The sequence below is a fragment of the Macrosteles quadrilineatus genome, unplaced genomic scaffold (assembly GCF_028750875.1).
Source record: "Macrosteles quadrilineatus isolate MER2022 unplaced genomic scaffold, UCM_ALF_1.0 Scaffold_2__2_contigs__length_208266976, whole genome shotgun sequence".
Classification (NCBI taxonomy): domain Eukaryota; kingdom Metazoa; phylum Arthropoda; class Insecta; order Hemiptera; family Cicadellidae; genus Macrosteles; species Macrosteles quadrilineatus.
In genome coordinates, this window is record NW_026542595.1 from 126,232,119 (window position 1) to 126,256,423 (window position 24,305).

At 32.9% G+C, this 24,305-nt stretch overlaps 1 protein-coding gene across 1 annotated transcript; it reads left to right on the forward strand.

The window, feature by feature from the left end:
• Positions 1-7,287: 7,287 nt before the first annotated feature.
• Positions 7,288-23,634, forward strand: LOC128987335 (neuropeptide SIFamide receptor-like). The gene is made up of 6 exons (XM_054408124.1): positions 7,288-7,395; positions 17,247-17,307; positions 17,960-18,171; positions 21,510-21,763; positions 22,091-22,275; positions 23,019-23,634. The coding sequence occupies exons 2-6, from the start codon at positions 17,273-17,275 to the stop codon at positions 23,560-23,562; spliced, it is 1,230 nt and encodes a 409-aa protein (XP_054264099.1). The 5' UTR covers positions 7,288-7,395; positions 17,247-17,272; the 3' UTR covers positions 23,563-23,634.
• Positions 23,635-24,305: the final 671 nt, after the last annotated feature.

Genomic DNA, 24,305 nt, shown 5'->3' on the forward strand with positions numbered 1-24,305 from the left:
TGATCAGTGAGTGGTTTATATATATGTATATATATCTAATTATATATTTAATTATAACAATTGTAACCTCAGGGTTTTTAGGTTCGTGCTTGGAACTCTCTTTTATTACCAATTCCCTTGCTAATAGCCTATTTTAATTTGAAACTTTTTTTATGATAATAAAGTTAGCCTTTGATTTCTTTTTTTACTAAATAATTTTATATCGAATTTGGATAAGATTGTTCTAAAACAAAAGTCTTTACTTGAATCAAGAATATAAATTTTAACAGCTAGGAGGCTACTCGATCCACCTCAGAATTAGGCTAATGTTCTCAAATTGTCCAACACCTAAATAGAATTGTCTGTAATAATAAGATGGAGATTACCAAGTTTCTTCCAAGTTTCCACATTTTTCTTCTTGTTTAAACTATTTGAAATAATTAGACTATTGGTTTAGCTTTTCACTTTTTACTAGAAAATATTATAATATAAAAATCATACAAACTAGTTTTTACACTTTCATCAGGCTAGTTCATGGTAGAAGAAGGAAATCCAGTTGTTACCTAACACATGTTTTTCAGCAACAATGTATTCAGGTCTTCTAGATCTTGATGTTCACTGTTCACTTTTTAGTCACTCAGGCCAATTAATAGTATATGAAATTTAATTTGGGAAAATTACTTTTTGAGATTTGGTTTAGATATATATATTATATATTTATATATATATGCAACAGTTCATAAAATTTTGTATAATTAAATAATATATAAATAGCCTATTACCAGTCAATTAAGCCTAAAAGCCTATTTAAAATATACTATGTTTAAAATCTATTTCAAACACAAGCTAAAGTAAAAATAATTATATATATCCAAACAAAATCTCAAAAAGTAATTTACCCAAATTAAATTTCATATACTATTAATTGGCCTAAGTGACTAAAAAGTAACAGTGAACATCAAGATCTAGAAGACCTGAATACATTGTTGCTGAAAAACATGTGTTAGGTAACAACTGGATTTCCTCCTTCTTCTACCATGAACTAGCCTGATGAAAGTGTAAAAACTAGTTTGTATGATTTTTATATTATAATATTTTCTAGTAAAAAGTGAAAAGCTAAACCAAAACAGTCTCATCATTTCAAATAGTTTAAACAAGAAGAAATGTGGAAACTTGGAAGAAACTTGGTAATCTCCATCTTATTATTACAGACTATCCTATAGGTGTTGGACAATTTGAGAACATTAACCTATCTCTGAGGTGGATCGAGTAGCCTCGTAGCTGTTAAAATTTATATAGCCTAAAATCTTGATTCAAGTAAAGACTTTTGTTTTTAGAACAATCTTGTAAAATTCGATATAAAATTATTTAGTAAAAAAAAAAAAATCAAAGGCTAACTTTATTATCATAAAAAAAAGTTTCAAATTAAAATATTAGCAAGGAAATTGGTAATTAAAGAGAGTTCCAAGCACGAACCTAAAAACCCTGAGGTTTCAATTGGCGCCGCAACGAGTGGGGCTCTCTTATTGACCAAACCTTGCTAATAATACAAGTAGGCCTAGCTCATGTGTTTGAAATAGCGATTTTTAGGTTAAACTAAAGAATAGCCAATAGCCTATAAAGAGTGTTGTACTATTATTAAGTTATCTAAGTTAAGATTCCCCACCCGTTTCCCCTTCATAATTATAGCCTATCAGTAACCTGTTAGTTAAAGATATCCAAGATGACGAGTCAATACAATTTACGCCCAAACCCTAAACTCTCTAGGAAACTAGTCGAAAATAGCGGGGATAGTGACGATAATAATCAAGACGACAACAACATTGAAATTCACACAAACACTAACACCAGCGATATTAGTGAAGATGAATCATGCACTCTAACAGCGAAAAGCCCTGAAACATCATCACAACAAACACACTTAGAGGACAAATCCTTCGACGAGCGATCATTCCACGGTTCCGAGTCATCAGAAATTGTAGCCCTAACCTCAAAGCAAACAAATTTTACTGACCAAGCCAACGTCCCGGTGAACGATGAACAAGGAATGATGGGAATGAATATGACAGCTGATAGGCCTACACTCCTTACGACGGCAACCGAAACACAGCAGCCAATCACAACACGGTTTCATGACGATCAATCACAGCGAGCTTATCATCACGGTACAGCAAGCACCGTCACTCAACTACCCGACTTTATGGCCCAAATTCAAACACTATTCCAATCTTTGGATAATAAAATGATATCGTTGGAAACCAGCATTAAAGATGAAATACATTCCCACTATAAAATCCTTGACACTAAAATTGAATCCATCACTGAATCACAAAATAAACTACAATTGGAATTAAACTATGTGAAGGAAAATCAACAAAAACAATCAGAGGAAATGAAATTAATTGAATCTAAATTAGCTACCCAAATTGCCGAAAGCTCCTATAATCTAAAAATGGACCTGATAGCAGATCTAAATGCCCATAAAACTGAAGTAAATAGCTTAGTCCATACCCAAAATAAAATTATTAGGGAAGAGATGAGCCAGACTATGAATACTAATTTAAATAACATTAAAAGTCAAATTCAGGAAACATATGAAACACAACATAAACAACTCAGACACACAGTAAGTGAAAACACTCATAGGATTCAAGAACAACTAGAACCACAGATTAAAGCAAATCATGATAAAGTTGAACAAAACATTGAACTAATAGAAAATATGAAAACAACACTAAGTGAACATCATAACAAGATTGAATCTCTACAACACGAAGCCACTGTTAAACAGGGTACATTCACCCCTAACATTTATGTATCTTGCGGTAGTGGAACTAATGTTGACTCGGACGTACCTAAATTCACTGGACGAGCACACAACCCCAAAGAGTTCTTAAACAAACTACAAAAATATTACTGTCGCAATTCGGTTTGCCAGAATCCCACAACCGACCCTAAAGAATTCTTAATTGATACGATAGAGATGAGTTTAGAAGCGAGCGCTTTACGATGGTTTTCTCTTATCAAAAGTAATATTAATACATGGGATGAGTTTGAAAGCATCTTTCTCATGAAATTTTGGAGCCAATCAGTACAGCGTGGAATTCGTCATAGATTGGAAAACGAGAAGTACCGTCCTGGAAGAAAACTGACCCGCTCAGAATACTTTATAGAGAGAGCCATAACGTTGAAATCAATGTCCCCACCTTTGACTGATGAAGAAATTATTACATTGTTAAGCGATCACTTCAGTGAACTAATACAAGATGCCCGCATAGTACAGAATGCCAACACAATATTTGCATTTGAATCGATCCTCCAGCGTGAAGATATAAAAGACGGAAATCGCCGGAATAAACAAAACCATTCCCCATCACACAATACACCAGTGACAAACCGAGATGAACCAAGGCCTAACTATAACACACAACCACAAAACAGATATCCTGACCGCACTAATAACATCAACCAAAATGCATACCAACCAAGATATGACATGAAGTATCAACAAAACAATCGACCATACAACCACAACCAACAATACAACAACCGGCCAAACCAACAAAACTGGTTCCCTTACCCACAAGGCAGATTTCCACAAAATTCAAATAATTATCCCAGTAGGAACGGAAACCGAACTGAACCCAATTATATGACCCCAGAACAACGACAAGTCTGTACCACCATAATCGATAAAACCGACCAACCACATAAGTCGGATTTAAACTAAAGAGCACTGAGAGCAAAAATGGCCTACACACTACTTCCCCTCAAAATAATATTCCCTCAATTGTCTCTTCAGTGCAAGAAAATCCCCTCGGAAAAATAAGGCCAAATGTATATAATGAATTAAATAATTGTTATGAAACTGATGTTATCTGTTGTGACAGAGAATTTTTATTAAGTGAAGAAGATGAATCAATTAATGATTCCCACGAGATTAAACAAATTGATTTTCCAGAAATTAGTGTTAAAATTAATAAATCGAAGATAAATGCCCTAATTGACACCGGCTCTAATGTAACATGTATATCGGAAAAATGGTTCCTAGAAAATAAGCACCACATAGGTCATTTTGAAGAATTGCCAATTACAAATACACATATTAAAACCGCTACAGGAGATCGATCTAAGCGCATAACTAAAATCATAATGTTACCTGTAATGATAGAAAATGAAGAAACTCAACTACAAGTTTTACTCATACCAAACTTAGTTAGGAATTTAATAAATGGGAATGATGTATTAAATATATGGCAGTTTGAAATGAATTTAAAGAAAAAGTGATTAAATTGAAGATTAATAATAATAATATTACTTTGAAGTTCGGAGAGGTATCTGTTGAAGGTATAAATTGCAATTTTGTATTTGAGCAAAGCCCAAGGCGAAGCATTGAGAACGAAAATAATGATGATAAATATTATGAAGATAATTATGATAGTGTTAATAATGATATGCAAACAAACTATTATGATCCTAACTTAAATATAATTAAGAATACAGGAAGTGCCTCCCCTAAAATAGTCTCTGAATCTTTAGCAAGCAATAAGTTACTAAACAAAGAGCAACAAATCAAGTTAGGCAGTCTTTTGAATAAATACAGCAACACATTTTCTGATGACCCTGGCATTTGCAATAAGTACCAACATGTCTTAAAAGTCAAAAATCCACAGAATTTTAAAAATCAACTGTATACAGTCCCTTTGATACATCAAGATGCGGTCCAAGAGGAAATTGGCGACATTGAAGAAAATTAAATGAAAAGTGTGTGTAGAGACCTTAAATCCATGTAAATAGTTAAATGTAAAAAAAAAAAAAAATAGACACTCCACAAAGTGAATTAAATACCAGAAGAAATATGTAAATTAAAAACATAAAATAGACGCTCTGCAGTGTAATGAAATATTAACTTAAAAAGTGTGAAGTGAGGAAAGACGTTAAGGAACAATAACTCATATGAACTATAATAATAGTGATGAGAAAGTCATATTACCCCATTGTCCCCAATAGCCTACATAAACAATAGTACTTCCTTTCTCATATCTTTAATGTTATTAATTGTTATAATTTTGTCGTTATATTGTTCATGATTCAATAATTGTGTTGATTAAGTATTTGTATTTCAATAACCATGTTCCACCCATCGTTCTGCATTAATAGTTAAGTCTTATTTTATTAAATGTTCACATTTCAAACCAAAATTTATTTCACTGTGTATCGAAACCTCATATTACCTGTAATATTCAGTTTCTGCGGGGATATTGCAACAGTTCATAAAATTTTGTATAATTAAATAATATATAAATAGCCTATTACCAGTCAATTAAGCCTAAAAGCCTATTTAAAATATACTATGTTTAAAATCTATTTCAAACACAAGCTAAAGTAAAAATAATTATATATATCCAAACAAAATCTCAAAAAGTAATTTACCCAAATTAAATTTCATATACTATTAATTGGCCTAAGTGACTAAAAGTAACAGTGAACATCAAGATCTAGAAGACCTGAATACATTGTTGCTGAAAAACATGTGTTAGGTAACAACTGGATTTCCTCCTTCTTCTACCATGAACTAGCCTGATGAAAGTGTAAAAACTAGTTTGTATGATTTTTATATTATAATATTTTCTAGTAAAAAGTGAAAAGCTAAACCAAAACAGTCTCATCATTTCAAATAGTTTAAACAAGAAGAAATGTGGAAACTTGGAAGAAACTTGGTAATCTCCATCTTATTATTACAGACTATCCTATAGGTGTTGGACAATTTGAGAACATTAACCTATCTCTGAGGTGGATCGAGTAGCCTCGTAGCTGTTAAAATTTATATAGCCTAAAATCTTGATTCAAGTAAAGACTTTTGTTTTTAGAACAATCTTGTAAAATTCGATATAAAATTATTTAGTAAAAAAAAAAAAATCAAAGGCTAACTTTATTATCATAAAAAAAAGTTTCAAATTAAAATATTAGCAAGGAAATTGGTAATTAAAGAGAGTTCCAAGCACGAACCTAAAAACCCTGAGGTTGCAACTTTGGTGGTGAGAGGAGTGTTTATGAAAATGAGCTGGAAAAAGCAAATATTTGTTAGCTGAGGTAATAGACGATGAAGAAATATTAGAAGTTGTGCAAACCTAGGGAAGAAGTGTGTACTATGTTTTTAAAGAGACATGAAGAGGAATATTTTATATTGTTAATTGAAAATCACCTCCGCTCTGATGAGACCAAGTGTCACTAGTTTTTCCGGCTTGATGTTACACAGTTCAACCACAGACAATATAATACTTTTTCAACTTTGTGCTAAGTTTAGCAAACTTTAAAACACAACTTATTTAAGGAAACAAAAGTTAAGTCAACAACTAAACACGTGCTTATTCCAGTAATAATCGCTAGCGACTGCGTCTCCGCTCCGTCTGCTCCAGGAGCAGTGGTCCGCGTCAGACGCTAGCGGCTGTAGCGATTGGTAGCGATTGGTAGCGATAGATGATTCTGGCAAAATAGACTAAACCCTAAAACAATGCAAAGCAGTGGGCAGCGATAGACGCACGAGACGCTTCTGGCAAAACGGGTTAGCAGCGACTAGACGAACTGGAACTGCAGATGGCCGTGAAACTACAGTGAGTTGCAGTTCCAGGCAATTGGCACTTGTAGTAGAAGTGTTTCGCCGTGAAAATCAAAATTCCAATCTACCGGGACCAGTAAACAGGAGCATCATTGGGGGGGCGGGGCGGGGGGGGGGAGGGAGGGCATTACAATCGTAATAGACGAAACTATCAAATCAAGTACTAAGCAGCCGCTTATTTCATTTGCAAAATTGAAAACAAGATAGAAGTCGTTTTGAGAGGTTATATTTAAAGGAAATGTTTGTTTTCTAACTTGGTTTGTTAACTAATGTAGCATATGACCAAAAAAAGTTCAACACAAGGGCAAAAAGTGTCTGTTCAACCCTCGCTCATTTCGCAACACAAAAAGGGGTTGAAAATTGAGCTCGGGTCGAAAAGAGTCGCTTTACGCCCTAGTGATGAAATTAAGTTTCAGCGCTAGGGGCATTTTATAAGTGCGAAATGCGAATAGTAAACGCTTTTAGAAGAAAATGGTCGAAACCGCACTTATTTGTGTATGCGGGGTATTGAACCTAGACCTCTTGAACCGAAGGTTATAACCATTAGTTCCTTACCCACTGACGCCACTATTTATTGAGCAACTACCAACTTCTTACCCACGGACGCTAGGCTTTGTTGGGTGGTGAGGCGAGCGCGTGCGTGGGCGGTCCCGCCAAAATGTTAGTCACTCCCGCGCTTTCAGCATGGGCGGACATTTAGTTAAAAGCTGAACTTGAGTCACGAAATACTCACTTCGATCCTGTGAGACGTTGATTGGCCGCGTTTTAGAGTTACCGGTATGGATAACACTTAAATGGTAAGGTGTTTTAATTCTTTCAGCTACATAAGAACATCAATTTAAATTAACAAATTACAGCATAGTTTCAACGTTATTAAAGTGTAAATCCCCTAATTGGACAGTTTTTTAAAGATGTTTGTATAAAGTTTTCTAAAGTATTTGTTGACAGCTTCGGTAGATAAAAAAATTAAATACGGAATGAAATTTAAATGTAGAATGTACTTTACCCATCCTGAAATTTATTCCGGAAAAGAACAAAAAGAACTTGTTTTAGCTAGGGAAAACATGCAGGTCAAAGGGGTTGATACCCTTAAAAGGATGGAAAACGTAGCTATTTTCCTATACTCAAGTCAGGGGGGAGCAAAAACAAGCTGTTATTTTAATTTTAAGTAATAATAATTAATTAATAGAGTATTAATTAATTGGTCAATTATTTATTTAAAAATAATACAGAATTTTGATGGTTTTATAAAAACAAACCTGGGTTGAAATAAGTGGACAACTTTATTTCCAAACTGATTTTTTAGCATTTAATTCTGACTATACAGTTAGTTAGTAAATATTTTAAATTCATTTTTCCCTGTAATAATTGCTTAGCCAATTAATTAGTAGGATTAAAATGATTTTATCAACGTAGTGTATTAATCGTCTAAAACTATGATAGATTTACTTATAATTAAAATGTTATACAATTAAAATTTACAATGTGAGGAGGTGATTCTCTCACAGTAATAAGTATCCTCAATGGAAAGCTCAAAACTAGTTTTATAAAATAATCATTAATTCTTCTTTTAAAATTAAGTCCATGTGAATTCAAATATTACAAAATTATTAAGAATAAAATCGTTGAATTTATATTTGTGGAGAGATTGTTTATAAAAACTCAAATCTGTTTAATTTTCTTTTTTTTTGGAAAATCAGTTTCCCTACCTGTGACCCTCAAAACATAACATACATGCTAAATATTCTATACCTATATATAAATAGGCAAACATGTTTCTTTAAAACCTTTTTTCTCAGCTTGTGTGCATCGCAGAGAAAATATACGCATACTGTCAGAAAGACATTTGCCTGTAGATGTACAGAATCCCTTTATAAATAAAAATAGGCTCAAAAATAAGCACGAAAAATGAATTGAAAATTAAAAAATTAATATGGTCGTTAAGGGTTGCCATGTTGGTGACGAAATAACAACGAAATATAAACAAAGAATCAAAATAAATTGAAGAAATTCCAATCACATGTTGTATTTACAGCGTGGAGTAAAAATAGAGAAATATGCACATTACATAGTTTTGGCCGAGTTTTCGACCACTGGACGACTTCTAGTGTTAATAAAAAATACAACTTGATTATCTTAGCTATAGCAGAAAACCAAGTACCCATTGAAATTAGTACTATTTAAATAAGAATTCAATCTGACAATTTTATAGGCATATTTTAGTCCAAATTAACCATTTAAATGAAAATGTGCGTAGTCTGCAGGTGTTTTGTGGCGGGGGTATTTGATCATATAATATTCCCTCTACGTCGGAATCCAAAACAACCTTCTAAAAAAGAAAAAAAAAATGTTTTGTCAAACATTTATTCAGGATTTTAAATAAATGTTTACATGCTGATTTGCCAATAATTCATAACATGACAACAATTCCTTTTGAGATATTAACTGCCTTCCAAATAACGTAAAACAACTTTTACAAGCTCCACTTAAACACATAACCATACAAAGAGCTTATTTGACGAAGTAAACTAGTTTATTTGTTTAAGAAGTTTTAATTAAGACATTCCTTTGAATACTGCTTTTTAGCAAAGCAAAGTATAAACCAAGTATTCACAAACTTTAATTTCGTTTACACTCTTAGAAGCAACTCATTTATTTACAAAAAAATATTCGTCTATTGTAACAGAACATGTTTGTAGAAAGTTTTTTTAAATACAAGTTTTTGGGTTTACTTTTATATTTTTACTTATTTAAAACATGTTAAGGTTGAAAATAATACATTTAGTAAAGCAAAAATACCCTGACAGTTGTTACCAGAAATTGGCCATTTTCTGTTGTGTTTAAACGAGTAATTATTAAGAAACAAGACCTAAGATGTTTTTCAACTTAGACCAAATTAATTCTTAGATTTCCAATTCATGTTAATTGCAAGCCCAATGTTTAGTGGACCGAAGAATGACGAATATAAACATAATGTCCTCGCAAACCATCAGGATGGCCCATATTGGTTTAGTTAGTAACCAATCTGTAGTAATCCGTGGATTACCATATACAGATAATTATTTACACTACTTTTCATACATATGGCTATACTAGCTGAGTACCCGTCCTTCGTACGGGGTTGGCATATAAGTATAAAATGCTTATTGCTGCTATGTATACTCAAGCTTTTTGTTTGCAATGGGGGAGGACACAGTTTGATAAAATTTGCTTCTTTAAATTTAAGGTATATTATAATATTACACCTCTACCATAGCCATAATGTTCAGCCACTTCACCTAAACAATAGATAAATATAAATAATTATAAAAAATTGGCATAATATCACAAATTATTCACGAAATTAAAAACAAATATAACTGTAAACAAACAATCCTGCTTTGACAGTTCTCATTGTGTATCACAGGTTTCTTTTGCTGCTTAGTTCAAATTAGCCGTTTTCATAAATGCAAAAAATAATAGGGCTGCACCCTGTTGGTAAATCTTATAACTTGTAAATGCTTTTGCATATCATAGAACTAACTTTTTTAGTTGAAACATCTGTCTAAATTCTTTAATTCCCTTAAAATATGAATACCCAAAAGGGTAACATGGGGAACTACAGAGCCACTGGGGAGGAGCCCGAAAAGACTTTTGAGATAAGAATATGCCTATATGTTAAACGGGAATGTGAGCTATCATAATGCCAAATTTCATCATAATCCGTCCAGTAGTTAATGCGTGATTGAACTTCAAACAAACAAACATACAAACAAACAAACACACAAACTCTCACACATATAATAATAGTAAGATAAGATAAGATAAGATGTAGGCAAAATTGTACATTATATTGAAGCACTTTCATTTCATACATGTAGGCTATAATACAATCAGGAATGAAATCTTTTTGTATTACGCTTTATTAAATATCTTCTTTAATATTCGTCATGTTTAAATAACGTAAAATGTAAAAATTATAACGCATCGGGCAACAGTTTATTTGATCCATTATTACATGGTCGGTTTAGTTTTAAAATACAGCATATACCAGAATGCTCTTTACATCATTAACTGTCACAAGGTCTTTGGGGGTGCAAAATAGCCTGCCAACACGTTATAGTCAAGAAGGTCTTACTTAATTGGGCTACACTATTTGCCCATTACACGATTTTGTCTTACTCCCACAATTCATGTGCTACAACAATTTTAATAATGTGCTGAATTACTCCTAATGAAGTTACTAAGTTAAAACTAGCAATAAAAGCCACCCTTTCTTCCCCTCCCCATTATCCTTGTTCTTTTTCGTAATAAAAAGAAGGAAGGGGAGGTTAAAGAACTTATATTTTGAATCTGGGCTCAAACAATGAAGGTAAAATAAAAGAATACTTCTTACAACTCTCCAAAACTCGTGGATATTACTTTTTTATATTCTTAGTAGTTTTTTCAAAATTTACTCGTAGAATAAAAATATTCTTAATATTTGAAATAATAAATAACTTCTTGATCAACATTGTACGTGTTATTAAATTTACGGAAAGTAAATAAGAGAAACGTCTTATAACACTTAAAAGATATATTTACGCTTATACTGTTACTCACAAGACGGTAAATATACAAAAAAAACACTACCATATTTGTTTGTATATTTACCGTCTTGTGAGTAACAGTATAAGCGTAAATATATCTTTTAAGTGTTATAAGACGTTTCTCTTATTTACTTTCCGTTAATTTGAAATAAGTCAACAAATTTTTAAATATTTTGTACATGCGAATTAAAATTAGTGAATCGTATTGTATACTGTTAATACTGTTAATACTGTTCCAATTTTCCTATTCACAATCACAACGTATTTGTATGTTGGAAACCTTTTCAACTGCTCGCATCTCTCAAGAGATGCGAGCTTCAACATTTGACCTTTCAACCCAATGTTGATGAGAAATGGATTTGATATTTCACTTAAATATATAAAAAATTATTTTTACATAATAGTGATATAATGTAGAAGGCTTAGTGGTGACCTAGGTCTTTTGAGCAAATATACACCAAACACTTTTGATATAAATTTTTATATTAGTAAATTAAAAAAAGGAAATTTTCAATTTTTTTTTTTTTTAGAACATGTATTTGAAAACATTTCCCAATAAGTGTGTACTCACCACAACTTATAAAGTTTCATGACGACAAATAGTAAAATTAAATATTGAAAAATCAACATATAAAATTATAGTAAGCTAAAAATGTTTTATAAGTATACAAAACATATTGATGTATAGATTTTGATTTATGAAATGTATGTAACGAAATTAGTGCACTATGCACAATAGTTTGTTGTTATTGAATGATTGCCAAGTCTAGATGTTTTCTTGATATGTTTCTTTTGGAAAACGAGGATATAAGCTTAAATATTTAGATGCTTAGATAAGCATCGCACGTTTTGACGAAACTTTAGTGCTTCTGTTCAAAGACTCTGTATTACTTTGAGCTGGATTGAATATTGAAATGAGCAATATCATTCTGGAAGAGATGTTTAGTTTTCAGACACAAAACTAAAATTCGCCTTCTATGAATCCGTTTGAACAATTTCAATATTTTAGTCTGGTGTTGTAAGGTCAGTATCATAATAATGTTGCCTTAATGAGGACTCTTTCCTAACCAACAGCAACAACAACTTGCCTCATTGTTGAAAGTATATTCATTGTTCATTGTTGAATTTTATCAGTACAGTTCACCTTTGTACTGTACCGCCTCACTCCTTGCTTTGCTGCATTCGATCCACGCACGGGCGGTTAGTCTATGTGAACGGGCAAATGCAAGGTTAAAAAAGGCCACCTATTTAAAAAAAAGAAAAAAAAAACTAAAGAACTTGAATTACAGAACATTGTAGTTTGTATTATTGCCTCTATATATCAAAGTACAAAAAACGTTTGTTTTGCTATCATTTGCTTAAAAATCGCACTTTTATGAAAAAATCATTTATTTGATTTTTGTAAACATTTATCTTGAAGAAAAATAAAAAAAGAGTTTTAGCTGGGATTTGACATTTAAAAAAACTAACGAGGCAACACTACAAGGTATACTACAAGTATTTTATAAAGTTACGAATGGATTATTAAAGTAAATTAAGATAAATATAATTTAGCAAAGAATGTTCTAGGAACATTTTCCTAGGACTTTTCCTACAACCAAGCTGCGATACACTAAAAACTAACAGCAAACGAGAATGGGAGATTAGAAGATCAGTGTCCAATAAGAGATGTAATAAGAGTTAAGTACTCTTGGAAGATTTATTTGTCTGCCCTCCGATTGTCTCGCCTAACATGCCTTAACTTGTTTAAACATAGAAGACATGTGAATATAGGTCTACACACGATAAATGTACCCGAAATGTTTTCAGAACTCTTTGTATACGTAGCAATTGTTTAGTAAAAAGATGTGCAAGTTTTCATTGTATACGTAAAGATTGTTATATAATTGAAATGCAAAAAATATCAGTGTTAGTTAAAAGTTATGTCTAACAATTTAAAAATCTTACCTATTACTGTTAGTTAAATATTGGTACTTTGCTGTACTTTGCTGTATTTTAATTTGCTGTATTTTAGGTTAACGAGAACAGATTCCAGACTATGTGAAAAATGATTAAATAATGCAGTTACATCCATTATAACTTTTGAAATCATTCAAAGTTAGTTGAAACTATCACAAGTTCGACAATAATAACAAACTAACCTAACCTAACCTAATCTAACTCTTAACATAACATTTCCTCATGCAACCGAACTGAACCTAACTAAACTAAACGTAACAGTTAAGCATATTTATATTTAGAAAATATTACTATGAAGGAGATAGATAAATAGGCCAATTTGTGTTCAAAAATATATCGGTACTTTCCTGTTAAAGGGAACATTCATTATTATCGATGATTTTTTTCTTGATATATCAATATTAACAAATTGAAACATATCAGCTGACAACTACGATAAATATTGTTCAGTATCAACAAACAATAATAAAAATTTGTTTTTTTAACTTTATTTCATTAATTAAAACGTTTTTATTAGGTAGCTTTCTTGTCCGCTACAAATTTTGCAACCGATTTTATACTAACTTCCCTATGAGCTAGGGACTTGAAACTTGAAACATATCTCACGAATGGAAGACAATGCAATATTATACAATTTAATTTTCATATTTCCCTTGGGCTACGCCTCATGGGCTTGTTTTTATTAAATCGATTTCTTGAAAATTTTCATACTTCCCGATGAGCTAGAGACTTGAAATTTGAAACATAGCTCACAAAATGGATTACATTGCAATATTATATAATTTAATTTTCATATTTCCTTTCGGGCTACGCCCCATGGGCTTGTTTTTATTAGCTCGCTTTCCTACAAATTTTGATATCAATTTTAAACGATGTTCCCGATAAGCTAGAGACTTGAAATTTGAAACATAGCTCACAAATGCATGACAATGCGATATTATATCATTTAAATTTCATATTTCCCTTGGGCTACGCCCCATGGGCTTCCAAATTTTTCATGTTTACATTTTGAAAGAATGTAAATAAATATATCAATTATTTAAGTCAGCTGTAAATACTTAAATTTGACAGTTCAAAGAGCAGAGGTTAAGAGGTACAGGTTATGCTCCCAAGAGATTCTTTATACAAACATTTCAAAATATAGATAAACAATCTGATTGTAGATATAAAGATATTGTTAATAATGTAAATTGTTATTTATTTAATGTTCTATAAAGTAAACAATAAATTAAATAGATTGATATATTTATAGTTAGTAGGTAGGCCATACATTCAATCTAATACATAATTATATGAAAAGAAACTCAAATAAACCTTAGATTTCCCACATGCCTTTGTCTTAATCTGATATAGATGCTTGAAATAGATTTAACATCCTCACGCATTAAAAAAATAGAAAATAATTTATAAATAAAAAACTTTTTTAAACAAAACGTTTTTAAACGCCCTAAAAAGTAGAAAATAATTTACAAATAATTTATAAATATGTTGAGAGAGTATAAATACTTGTACGATTTAAAACGAAAAACGTGGGGTGCATGCAATAGATAGTTTACCTTCACCTATTGAACTAATGTATTATTATCAATTAATTGCATGCACCCAACGTTTTTCGTTTTAAATCGTACAAGTATTTATACTCTCTCAACATATTTATAAATTATTTGTAAATTATTTTCTACTTTTTAGGGCGTTTAAAAACGTTTTGTTTAAAAAAGTTTTTTATTTATAAATTATATTACAATCTGTTCAGTACAACTGTGAACAATTAGTAAAAGGCATAATATAAGTAAGTGACTTGACCAAGAATCTCCCCAGTGAAAGATCTGGGAAAAATAGATAGGTAGTCATATCATGTTTAACTAAAAAACTATACAAATCGGTATGGGAGTTCAAGAACTTTCACAATTTTTAGTCTGTTGGGAAATTCACTATTGTCCAGCAAATTAACGGGGTTTAATGAAACTGTTCTAAAAAAATAACCTAACATAACTAACCAAACTTGCTGTGTAACATTTAAAAAATCCGTGTTTAACTTGCCTTTTCAAAAGGAATTTTTAAATAGTACATCAAGTTTGGTTGGTTATGTTAGGTTAGCTTAGAACTGTTTAATTTCTTAATCCATATAATAGTCTATATTTAGCCTAAACAAAATCAGTTGTCAATTTGTAATGGATCGGAAAACAAATATATCGATATTAATGAATGTTCCCTTTAACAGGAAAGTACCAATTTATCTAACCTAGCTCATAGCCTATCATAACCTAACTGCAAACAAAACCTATCCTGACCTATCCTAGTTCTACCGAACCTAACCTAACCCAGCATAAATGCCAATGGTATTAGTTTGTGGGAAATAGTTTTATTATTGTCTTTAGTTAAGGAGAAAATCAATAGGCCCACCAATGTACCAGTCATTTCTAGACGTTATTGTGATTACACAACTTTAAAAAGTCATTTATCTCTAGCTTTAAAAGATATCGCTGTAGACTGGGATCTTCTCAAGCCTTTGACTTTGACCAGTTAATATTTAAACTCATTAGTGGACTTTTTTACTATCTCTGCTGTGAAAATCATTGAAAAGCACTTTAATTTACATTCTTAAACAACTTCATTGTGTAACACTGTAATGAAGATATATATTTTCAATGAAATAATTTAAATAAATAATGATAAAATGAAAATACAATATAACAACCAAAATAGAGTGTACTTGTATTATATATATGAAATTTGGAAAAATATTTGTCATTGGGCATTAGTTTAAAAAACATGTTTTTCAGTAGTGTCTCATGAAGAGTATTTATAAGTGGCTTAAATAATAATCAGGTGTTTTAACAAGAAATATCTTCATACAAACCAGGATAACGTAAAAACATTTATTTGTAACTAGCTGTACCCGCGGGCTTTGCCCCGTTTAACTTCATAACTATTCGCATGGCTCAATCACGTCCAGGTTGAAGTTCGTTCGCTACGCTCACTCACCTTTTGGTTGCAGATTAAGCTGTTGTCATAAATTAAAAACAAAATAATAGTGCTGCACCCTGTTGGTAATCCTTGTAACTTTAATGCTATTAAACATCATAGAACAGAACTAAATTGTTTAATTGAAACAGCTGTTAAGATTCATTAATTCCTTTTAAATATGAAAAATCTTAAGATTAACATGGGAAGCTCCAGAGCCACTGGGGCAGAGCCCGAAAGCCTGATCAGTATAAAAACGACTTAGTTTTCCTATTTAATGCCCAAAGAATCGATGTACCGAATTTCAGCCTCCTAGGTAAATGGGAAGTGGGAGAATCAGTGATGAGTGAGTGAGTGAGTCAGTCAGTCAGTGAGTCAGTGAGGGCTTTGCCTTTTATATTGGGAACAAGAATTGATGGGCTAATGATCTCACCATTAATCAAATTCTCATGAAGTTTTTAATTTTCAATTAAAGCTGCACGGTTACATTTCTTGAAATACTAATATTAAACTAAACTAACTAAATAATTCATCAATGCATCTGTAGTAAGTCTCTTTTGATAACTTTTTTTATTTTAATGTTGAAGACCTTATTAAATTTAAAACTAAACTGAGAGAAGAAGTAGATTTAGATTACTCGATGCTGCAAAGGTATCACCTTTCAAGCATTTTCATAATGTTAAATCTTCAAACCCGTTAATAATTCATCTCTGAGATTGTCTTACAAGGAGTAAGCTGAAGTCGTTTTATTAAAAAAGTAATTATGTTTTAGTGAATTTTCCTTATAGGGAATGAGGTATTGCCGTATGTCTGAAGCGTAATATCTTTGACTATTAATACAACAACTTCTGTATCCTATAGTCAATGGTAATACATATTTGATTTGGTGAACCAGCATGGTGGGACTATGGGAACGGAGTTTTGTAAGGTAAAAATTGGTTCCACCATAAATATTATTCCTTGGGTTGGTGGAAAATATCAGAATTTTGTCATTGTGTGAATAAGGTTTATCCGAAATCAACAATGGACCACGAAGACACGATGTCAGATTGTATGTTTAGTACGTAACGTAGTGCATATTTAATTATTAGTAGTTTATGTAAAAAACTAACATATTTGTATCCCTATTGGGCTATTAAATATTTCTTTTATTTCAGGAAATCATGATGTCCTGCAGACAGACATGAACGAAACCCCTGAGGACCTGGAGACGCTCAGGTTAGTTTACAATACTGAAATTTCTATTCATACTTTCTGTTGAGTTGTGTCAAAACCTAGTTACAACAGTTGAGTGGCTATGTGATTGTTTTTTTCCGTCTGAGTGGATATATGTAGAAAGTATTGTTTTTGTCAAAATGTTTGAGCTTTGCCCCCCTGGACTCAAAAAAGTGGTGTTTGAAGTGATGCATTTGTGCGGTCATATGTTTGAGAGGTGGGGATTTGTATATAAAGAGCTAAACTTACATACTACACCTGTTGTCCGATTTTGATGAAATTCGGTATGTGTGTACCAAACCACGATATCTCCAACTATTTTACCATTTTTTAAATTTAGATTTGTAATGGAAATTTTTCCATACAACCCCATAGCAAAAATAATCTTATATTCTCTAAAACGCCCCAAACGATCGTAATTGAAATTTAGTTATGTAATTTTAGTTTAGAACTTACATTGTCTACCAATTTTAAAGTATTACTAAGTGTTAACTGATTGTCTAATGATTCTACAGATACCCTGTAATCGTCAAAGTATTCCTGATTGTCTACTGATTGTCTACTGATTATCTACTGATTACCTACTGATTTCACAGGTACCCGGTCCCCGTCACAGTCTTCCTGATTATCTACTGATTACCTACTGATTTCACAGGTACCCGGTCCCCGTCACAGTCTTCCTGGTGGTCGCCTACTCCGCTGTGTTCGTTGTTGGAGTCACTGGCAACTGTCTGGTAGTTACAGTAGTTTATCGTTCACCTCGGATGCGTTCTCCTACAAACCTCTTCATCGCCAACCTCGCCTGTGCAGACTTGTTGGTCAACGTAATCTGTCTTCCGTTCACCCTCATTAGTAACGTCATGGCAGGTAAGTTTTTTTTAATTAATATTAGAAGACCTGAAGCAATCTAGAAACACTAGACCAGGGACCATTTCCAGTTTCAAACCATCAAAAATCTACTGACTTCTTAGGATCGAACTGGCGACCTTTCGATTGTTAGGCGAGCACTTTAACCTCTCATAATTTACCAACGATCTTCATTATCAACAAAGAACTAAATTACTCGTGTCGATGAATAATTTAGTTTTTCATTAAAATGATTTAGTAAATTAACAAAGACTACATCAAAGAGGAGATTAGCTCAGCTTGGCTCTTGGCTTCATTATTTTATAACCAACTAGGCTTATGTCAGGTGCATTTTTATAATAATGTGTTATTTGCATATCATCACAATATAGTCTGTAAAGTACACAGGAAATAGAAAACATTATTTTTTCTGTAAAACTTCAGCTAATAGTTTGATAGTTTGATTTTTTACTGCTAGGAATTAAACTATATTGTTTACTAGCTGTGTGCCCGTTCTACGCACGGGGATCTTATAATAGTCAGTTGAAACCTTCTTATATTAAGATTAAGAACAGCAATTAGTTTGTATATTTGCAGATATGCTGGCAAAACTATTATATATAAACCTTCGCAAATACAGTATCTGACAGTTCAAGCCAAAATAAATGCTTCGCAATTAAATGTCACCCGGATCGTGTTGGTCCATATGTCCAATGATTAAACTAAAAAATGTTTTATAGATCCATGAAGCGTAGCCCTAAAGTAGGCCTATAATTGAAAGTTACTTTCCACATCGGTTAACTTAAACGTATTTAAAGTACTACCTCAACCTCACCATTTAACACTTTATTCCGGTTGACATTTTCAGTATCAAAGGTGCTCTTGTCCATTCCATGAAACACTGAGAAATAAGGACATTAATGCGTTACCAACATACAACAAAGCAACACAATACAACAATCCAACAAAGGCCACGAACTATTGATACATAAACAATATAAAGGCGTAAACAATTCATGATGGTTTGCCCAACAAATGTTTTACTCAAATAGGTTATCATTTTCTTAGCATACCGGGTAAGCTAAGATTTGGAATCCAGACAGAAAAAGCAAAACTTATACAGAGTTAAGACATCACTTAAATTGAATACGGACGGCTCTAATAAATAAGGTGCAACACCAACGATATCAAATTTGTAAACTACCAGTACCTACGTAAGAACCTACCTAAGAACTATAGTAAATCGGACCAATTAAATACATTAATATCTAGTCCCGAGGTTATTGAGCTCTTGCTTTTGGATTTTCTCGTAAAAAGTTATAGCGTAAACTTATCGGTGTCAGTTTGAAAAAAAGCAACCTTACCCAAACAACTTTTTGTTATTTAATAGATTACGCATTCTCTAAACAATGATTAGTATCTCTATTAACATTAGAAAGAAATGTGACGAAAATCACACAATGTTGGGGTTTTGGTCATTTGTAATTTTATTTTTTAAGTAAATAGGCCATGTATTCTATGGAAAAGTACCGGTATCAAGGATCGTCATCAAAAAGGTTGTTATGAATAAATATGTAGGCTTACGTACCCAAGATATGAGCTATGGGCCTATTGGCTGTATGGTCCAGCGATTGCATCACACGGTGAGTAGAAACAGAAAGTGACACATTGGAAAAGCGAGTTTAGCACTTCCTCTGTTAAACCTCTGTTACAGTCGCCCACTGCAGTTGTGATTTTTTACTTTACACTTTACACAACCGCCATTGAAGCGCCGTCAATGAGTGGAAACCTTTTTTGTAAGCTATTGGCGACGATCATTTCAGTGTCACAGCCCTATACAACACTGATTCAAGATCTTCTTCTTTCTGGTTGTCAAAACTCAAGAAACATTTTATACTCAAAGAATTTCTGGTTCCAATTTGGACGATGTCTAGTTATTTAATTTCATTTACGGTTACACTATTAGACTATATTATTGCACTTGCGATTAATTAAATCCGTTATTATGTAAGAAAAACGTTTTTAATCTCACTTGGTTGGGATTTGCTTTCAAAACGTGATTCGAAATAGTTGCGGTATTTGTAAACAACATTTGTAAACATGTCATTGACAGCTAGAAAAAATAATCTTGATCCGAACAGCTGTTCGTTATTTCATAGACGATTATGTGATAAAAATTGAACGAAAACTTGACAAAAATCGCACAAAACTGCATTTTTGAACGTCCGTAATTTTATTTACAAAGTAGTGAGGCTATATTTAAATCACTAAAAACACTCTCGCCAATCCAGTGAATACATTAAAATGACTTGGATCTTGATATGTACTCTGGTTTTCACGGAGAAGATTGCGTAAAATGCCATCTTGAGTGTTACAGACAAAGGGACAGACAGACAGACAGACAGACAGACAGACAGAAATTGAGATAAGACTCGTTTCTGCTTCTTTAATGTATAAAACGCAAAAATAACCTAAAAGTATATAATTCGGAGCAATGTACAGACAAAACTCTAATTTTATTTATATAGATATTTTAATACTTCCTAACAAAACGAAACCCATAAAAATATAGAAGCACACTTTAAACGGTTTCGAATCAATTACTAGAACATTATTAACCGTATAAATAGTTAATGAAAATTCAAAGCAAAGCCTCAAGCAAATTTTATGACACTGCACGGTGACCTGACTGATACAAAGTCTTAGGGAAGCTTTGGTAAACATATTTACATATTCATGGTTCCAACATACATATAAATTGCCTGCCTTGAAACAGCACATTACCTGAGTTGGGTTATAAGGAGGTTTTAGGCCTACTTGAATGCTAAGATTTTACAATTGTCCAATACATCATAACGAGTTTTTATTTATTTAACTACCTTGCTTCTCCAATTTTAAGTTATAGTAAGCATTTATAATTTAAATATGCAACTATAATATTCTAGGTCAAAAATGACATTAAACATGATTAAAGTGTAATATAAAATATTGTTTACCTGGCGATATCCTAAGACGTGCGGCAAAACTACTTATTTCATTGAAAAGTCCATATCTTATAGTTTATCCTCTTCTACGATTAGTAATATTTTACTACAAATCACACGTTGAAAAATGGACACAATTTACACGAAAACTGTACATTTATTAGAAGTGCGTGCACAGGATTGTACTGGTTTGGAAAGACTGTATTGTTGAGTCTGGTTCAAGGTCATGTGACATGCCGATCAGCTGTTACTCTGTCTTTTAACTAGCCGATCAGCTGTTTTTATTTACGTTGCCATTTCTATAAAGCAATGTCTCGCCATCTGCTACTATTGTCCTCTGGTATCAATATAATGGTAATGTATGTGTTTGTACAGCCTGGACCATGGGTTGGCTTCTCTGTAAGACCATCCCTTATCTACAAGGTGTTTCTGTGAACGCCTCCATCAACACATTGGTTGCCATCTCTGTAGAACGATGTCTCGCCATTTGCTACCCTTTGCGATGGCAAATGACTCTCCAGGCTTGTAGATCAGCTGTCATCTTCATCTGGGTCTTCTCTTTCACCATCACACTTCCCTGGGCTGTCTTCTTCAAGCTGCAGACCCCATATGAGGGCAGTGACTTTGAGGTTGGTATTTTTTTTTGTATTTTTACACCCCACCTTTCCATAAAAAAACTCTTCTGTAATAATTTTGATTGAAATTTACTAATATCGTTTTAACCCTTAACAAATTGATACGAACTCCAAGAGTTGTAAAACTTACGGTTTAAGAGTAGCTGTAATTTTTGCGACTCCCCATAAAGCCCATCAAATTACCCCTTCCCCTTAGAATAATTAATTCAAGTTTTTGGCTGAGAAAGTATATTAGAATGTTTGAATTTAATGTCAAATTATTGGGATACAGTGTTAGTTTTAAACCGTTTATTTCGACCAATAAGATATTTTTGCCATCAGACGTGCCGAGAGTCTTGGCCTACGCCTTACAGTGAGAACGTGTACTTCGTTGTGGCAAACCTAGTGATGTGTTATCTTCTACCACTTTGTCTCATCAGTGTGTGTTACTTCCTCATCTGGAGAAGAGTTTGCTGCAGAACTTTGCCGGGAGAACAACATGGCAACGGCAATCATCTCATACACAGGTTAGTAACCAAGAGATCCAGGCACTGCTTCGAAAGGCATAACTCCGAAACACGGGCTCGAAACAGTCCTGCTTCGATCAGTGCATGACCACTCACAATCTTTCGATGTATTGACTAAGGGGATTTTTTCGAAGCAGTTTCTTGCTTATACATTATTTTCGGAGCAGTGAATTTCGTAGTTGTTCCTTTTGGGGGCACCATCTCATACACAGTTTGATGACTTCCCTTTCTGTACTTACTAATTCATATATGATACCTACATATAATAGATTAACTTGGCGAAACCCTTATTTGGCATGCGTTGCAGTAAAATTTAATTTAGAACTGCAATACATGTTTAAACACAAACCACGTTTTACTAAAGCGTCAATGACCACATAGCCAACTTTGGGTCTTTATTACGCTTTGTCATTTGACTTCATCTTTACATAAGGTTTCGTTTTGCTTTACTGTTAAAGGGGTTCAGGTGTATATTCCAGGCAATTTCTAATATAAATAATATTAGCTTTATGAGCTTTTCATATAAAAACTTAGTCAAACACTGTTGCAATGTAATTTCATAGGATGGTTAGCTGAAGGAAAGATCACGAAACATCCCATTATAAACTTATCAACTAAGTTCTAGTTTTAATCACTTTTATAAAGGTTAGGTCAAAGGGAATGGTGGTCCAAATGTTCTTGGAAGGCTTCAAGTGGTAATTGTGTTCATTTTATGGCTGCCTCAGATCTATTTTTTATTCCAGGTCGAAGGTGAAGGTGATCAAGATGCTGCTGGTAGTGATAATTCTCTTCGCCTGTTCCTGGCTGCCTCTCTACGTCATCTTCACCAGGATCAAGCTTGGAGGAGACGTCAGTCCCGGTGGTGTAGAAGAGGTCCTCATAGTCAACCTGCTTCCCTTCGCCCAGTGGCTGGGAGCCTCCAACTCCTGCATCAACCCCATCCTCTACGCCTTCTTCAACCGCAAGTTCCGAGTAGGGTTCCGCGCCATTCTCCACTCTGGTTCCTGCTGTACGCCTTTATACTACGACCCGTGCAGCGACATCAGAACACTCAGTGGGAAAGACTCTGTCATGATCAGGAGCACGATCAGAAAACCACTGAGAGGGAGTAAAAACCGTATGACTATTTCCTCTGGAACTTCCCTCTTGACCAAACCGTTGTGTAAAGACATAAATATTAGAACAATGTCTTTGCGAACACCTGTTAGTAATGTGAGGAGAATGAGTGTCAGCGCGGATAATATAAACAAGGAAGACGTGAAAAACAGACACGGGACATTCGTCTGAAGACAAAACGTTGGCTTGTGAAGGTTACTTGTAGCCTCGAGCTAAGGCCTGGCGGCAATTTGTGCTCGGGAAGTTTGTAAATAGCTAAATATTGTTAACGAGATATGTGTCTATTACAAATGTTCATGTTTACACTATACAATGCCCTCGAAGAGCTTTGCGAAAGGGATTTGGTGCTACATTTGTTAGGCGTTTCTAAGGTAAGGAATTATTTTGGTGGTTGTTTTTCGTTAGCTCATAAACTATTTGTCATAACTTGGTATGCATTTGATACTATACATTTCAGACGGATTTTTAACAGGAAGAACGAGAAATATGTCATTTGAATAGTTTTACTTATGGCCTTAGCGGAACCAACAGTATTTTCATTTTTTGATTAACTTAGTTCTTTAAAAACTGTTTTCCCCATGTTTTGCGATGGGATAAGAAAAAAATTAATATAGTTTTAATAAAAATTCTTTGACTTTGCTTTAATTAAATGTGTAGCAGTATGGAATTAATGACAACGAGGAAACCCAAATATGCACTCCATGTTGCAAACCAATCAAAATAATATTTTTAAAATTTTACTATCGTTTCATTGGATATTTATCAGTTAGATATTTTCCATGAAGCTTAAAACAGATACATTATAACACCTGGGATGAATCCTTAACAAAAATCAAATATAAAATGCCGATGTTCGTCTGGTGCTTTGGAATATGTTTATTTTTTTAAGGTTTTAATTAAATAGTTCCATTTAT

What these genes read in the sequence shown, in the direction of transcription:
- LOC128987335 (XM_054408124.1), top strand. Translation starts at nt 17,273, where the DNA reads ATGAACGAAACCCCTGAGGACCTGGAGACGCTCAG. An exon ending in CATTAGTAACGTCATGGCAG is followed by an intron (nt 18,172 to 21,509) that starts GTAAGTTTTTTT and finishes GTGTTTGTACAG; the next exon opens with CCTGGACCATGGGTTGGCTT. An exon ending in GGCAATCATCTCATACACAG is followed by an intron (nt 22,276 to 23,018) that starts GTTAGTAACCAA and finishes TTTTTATTCCAG; the next exon opens with GTCGAAGGTGAAGGTGATCA.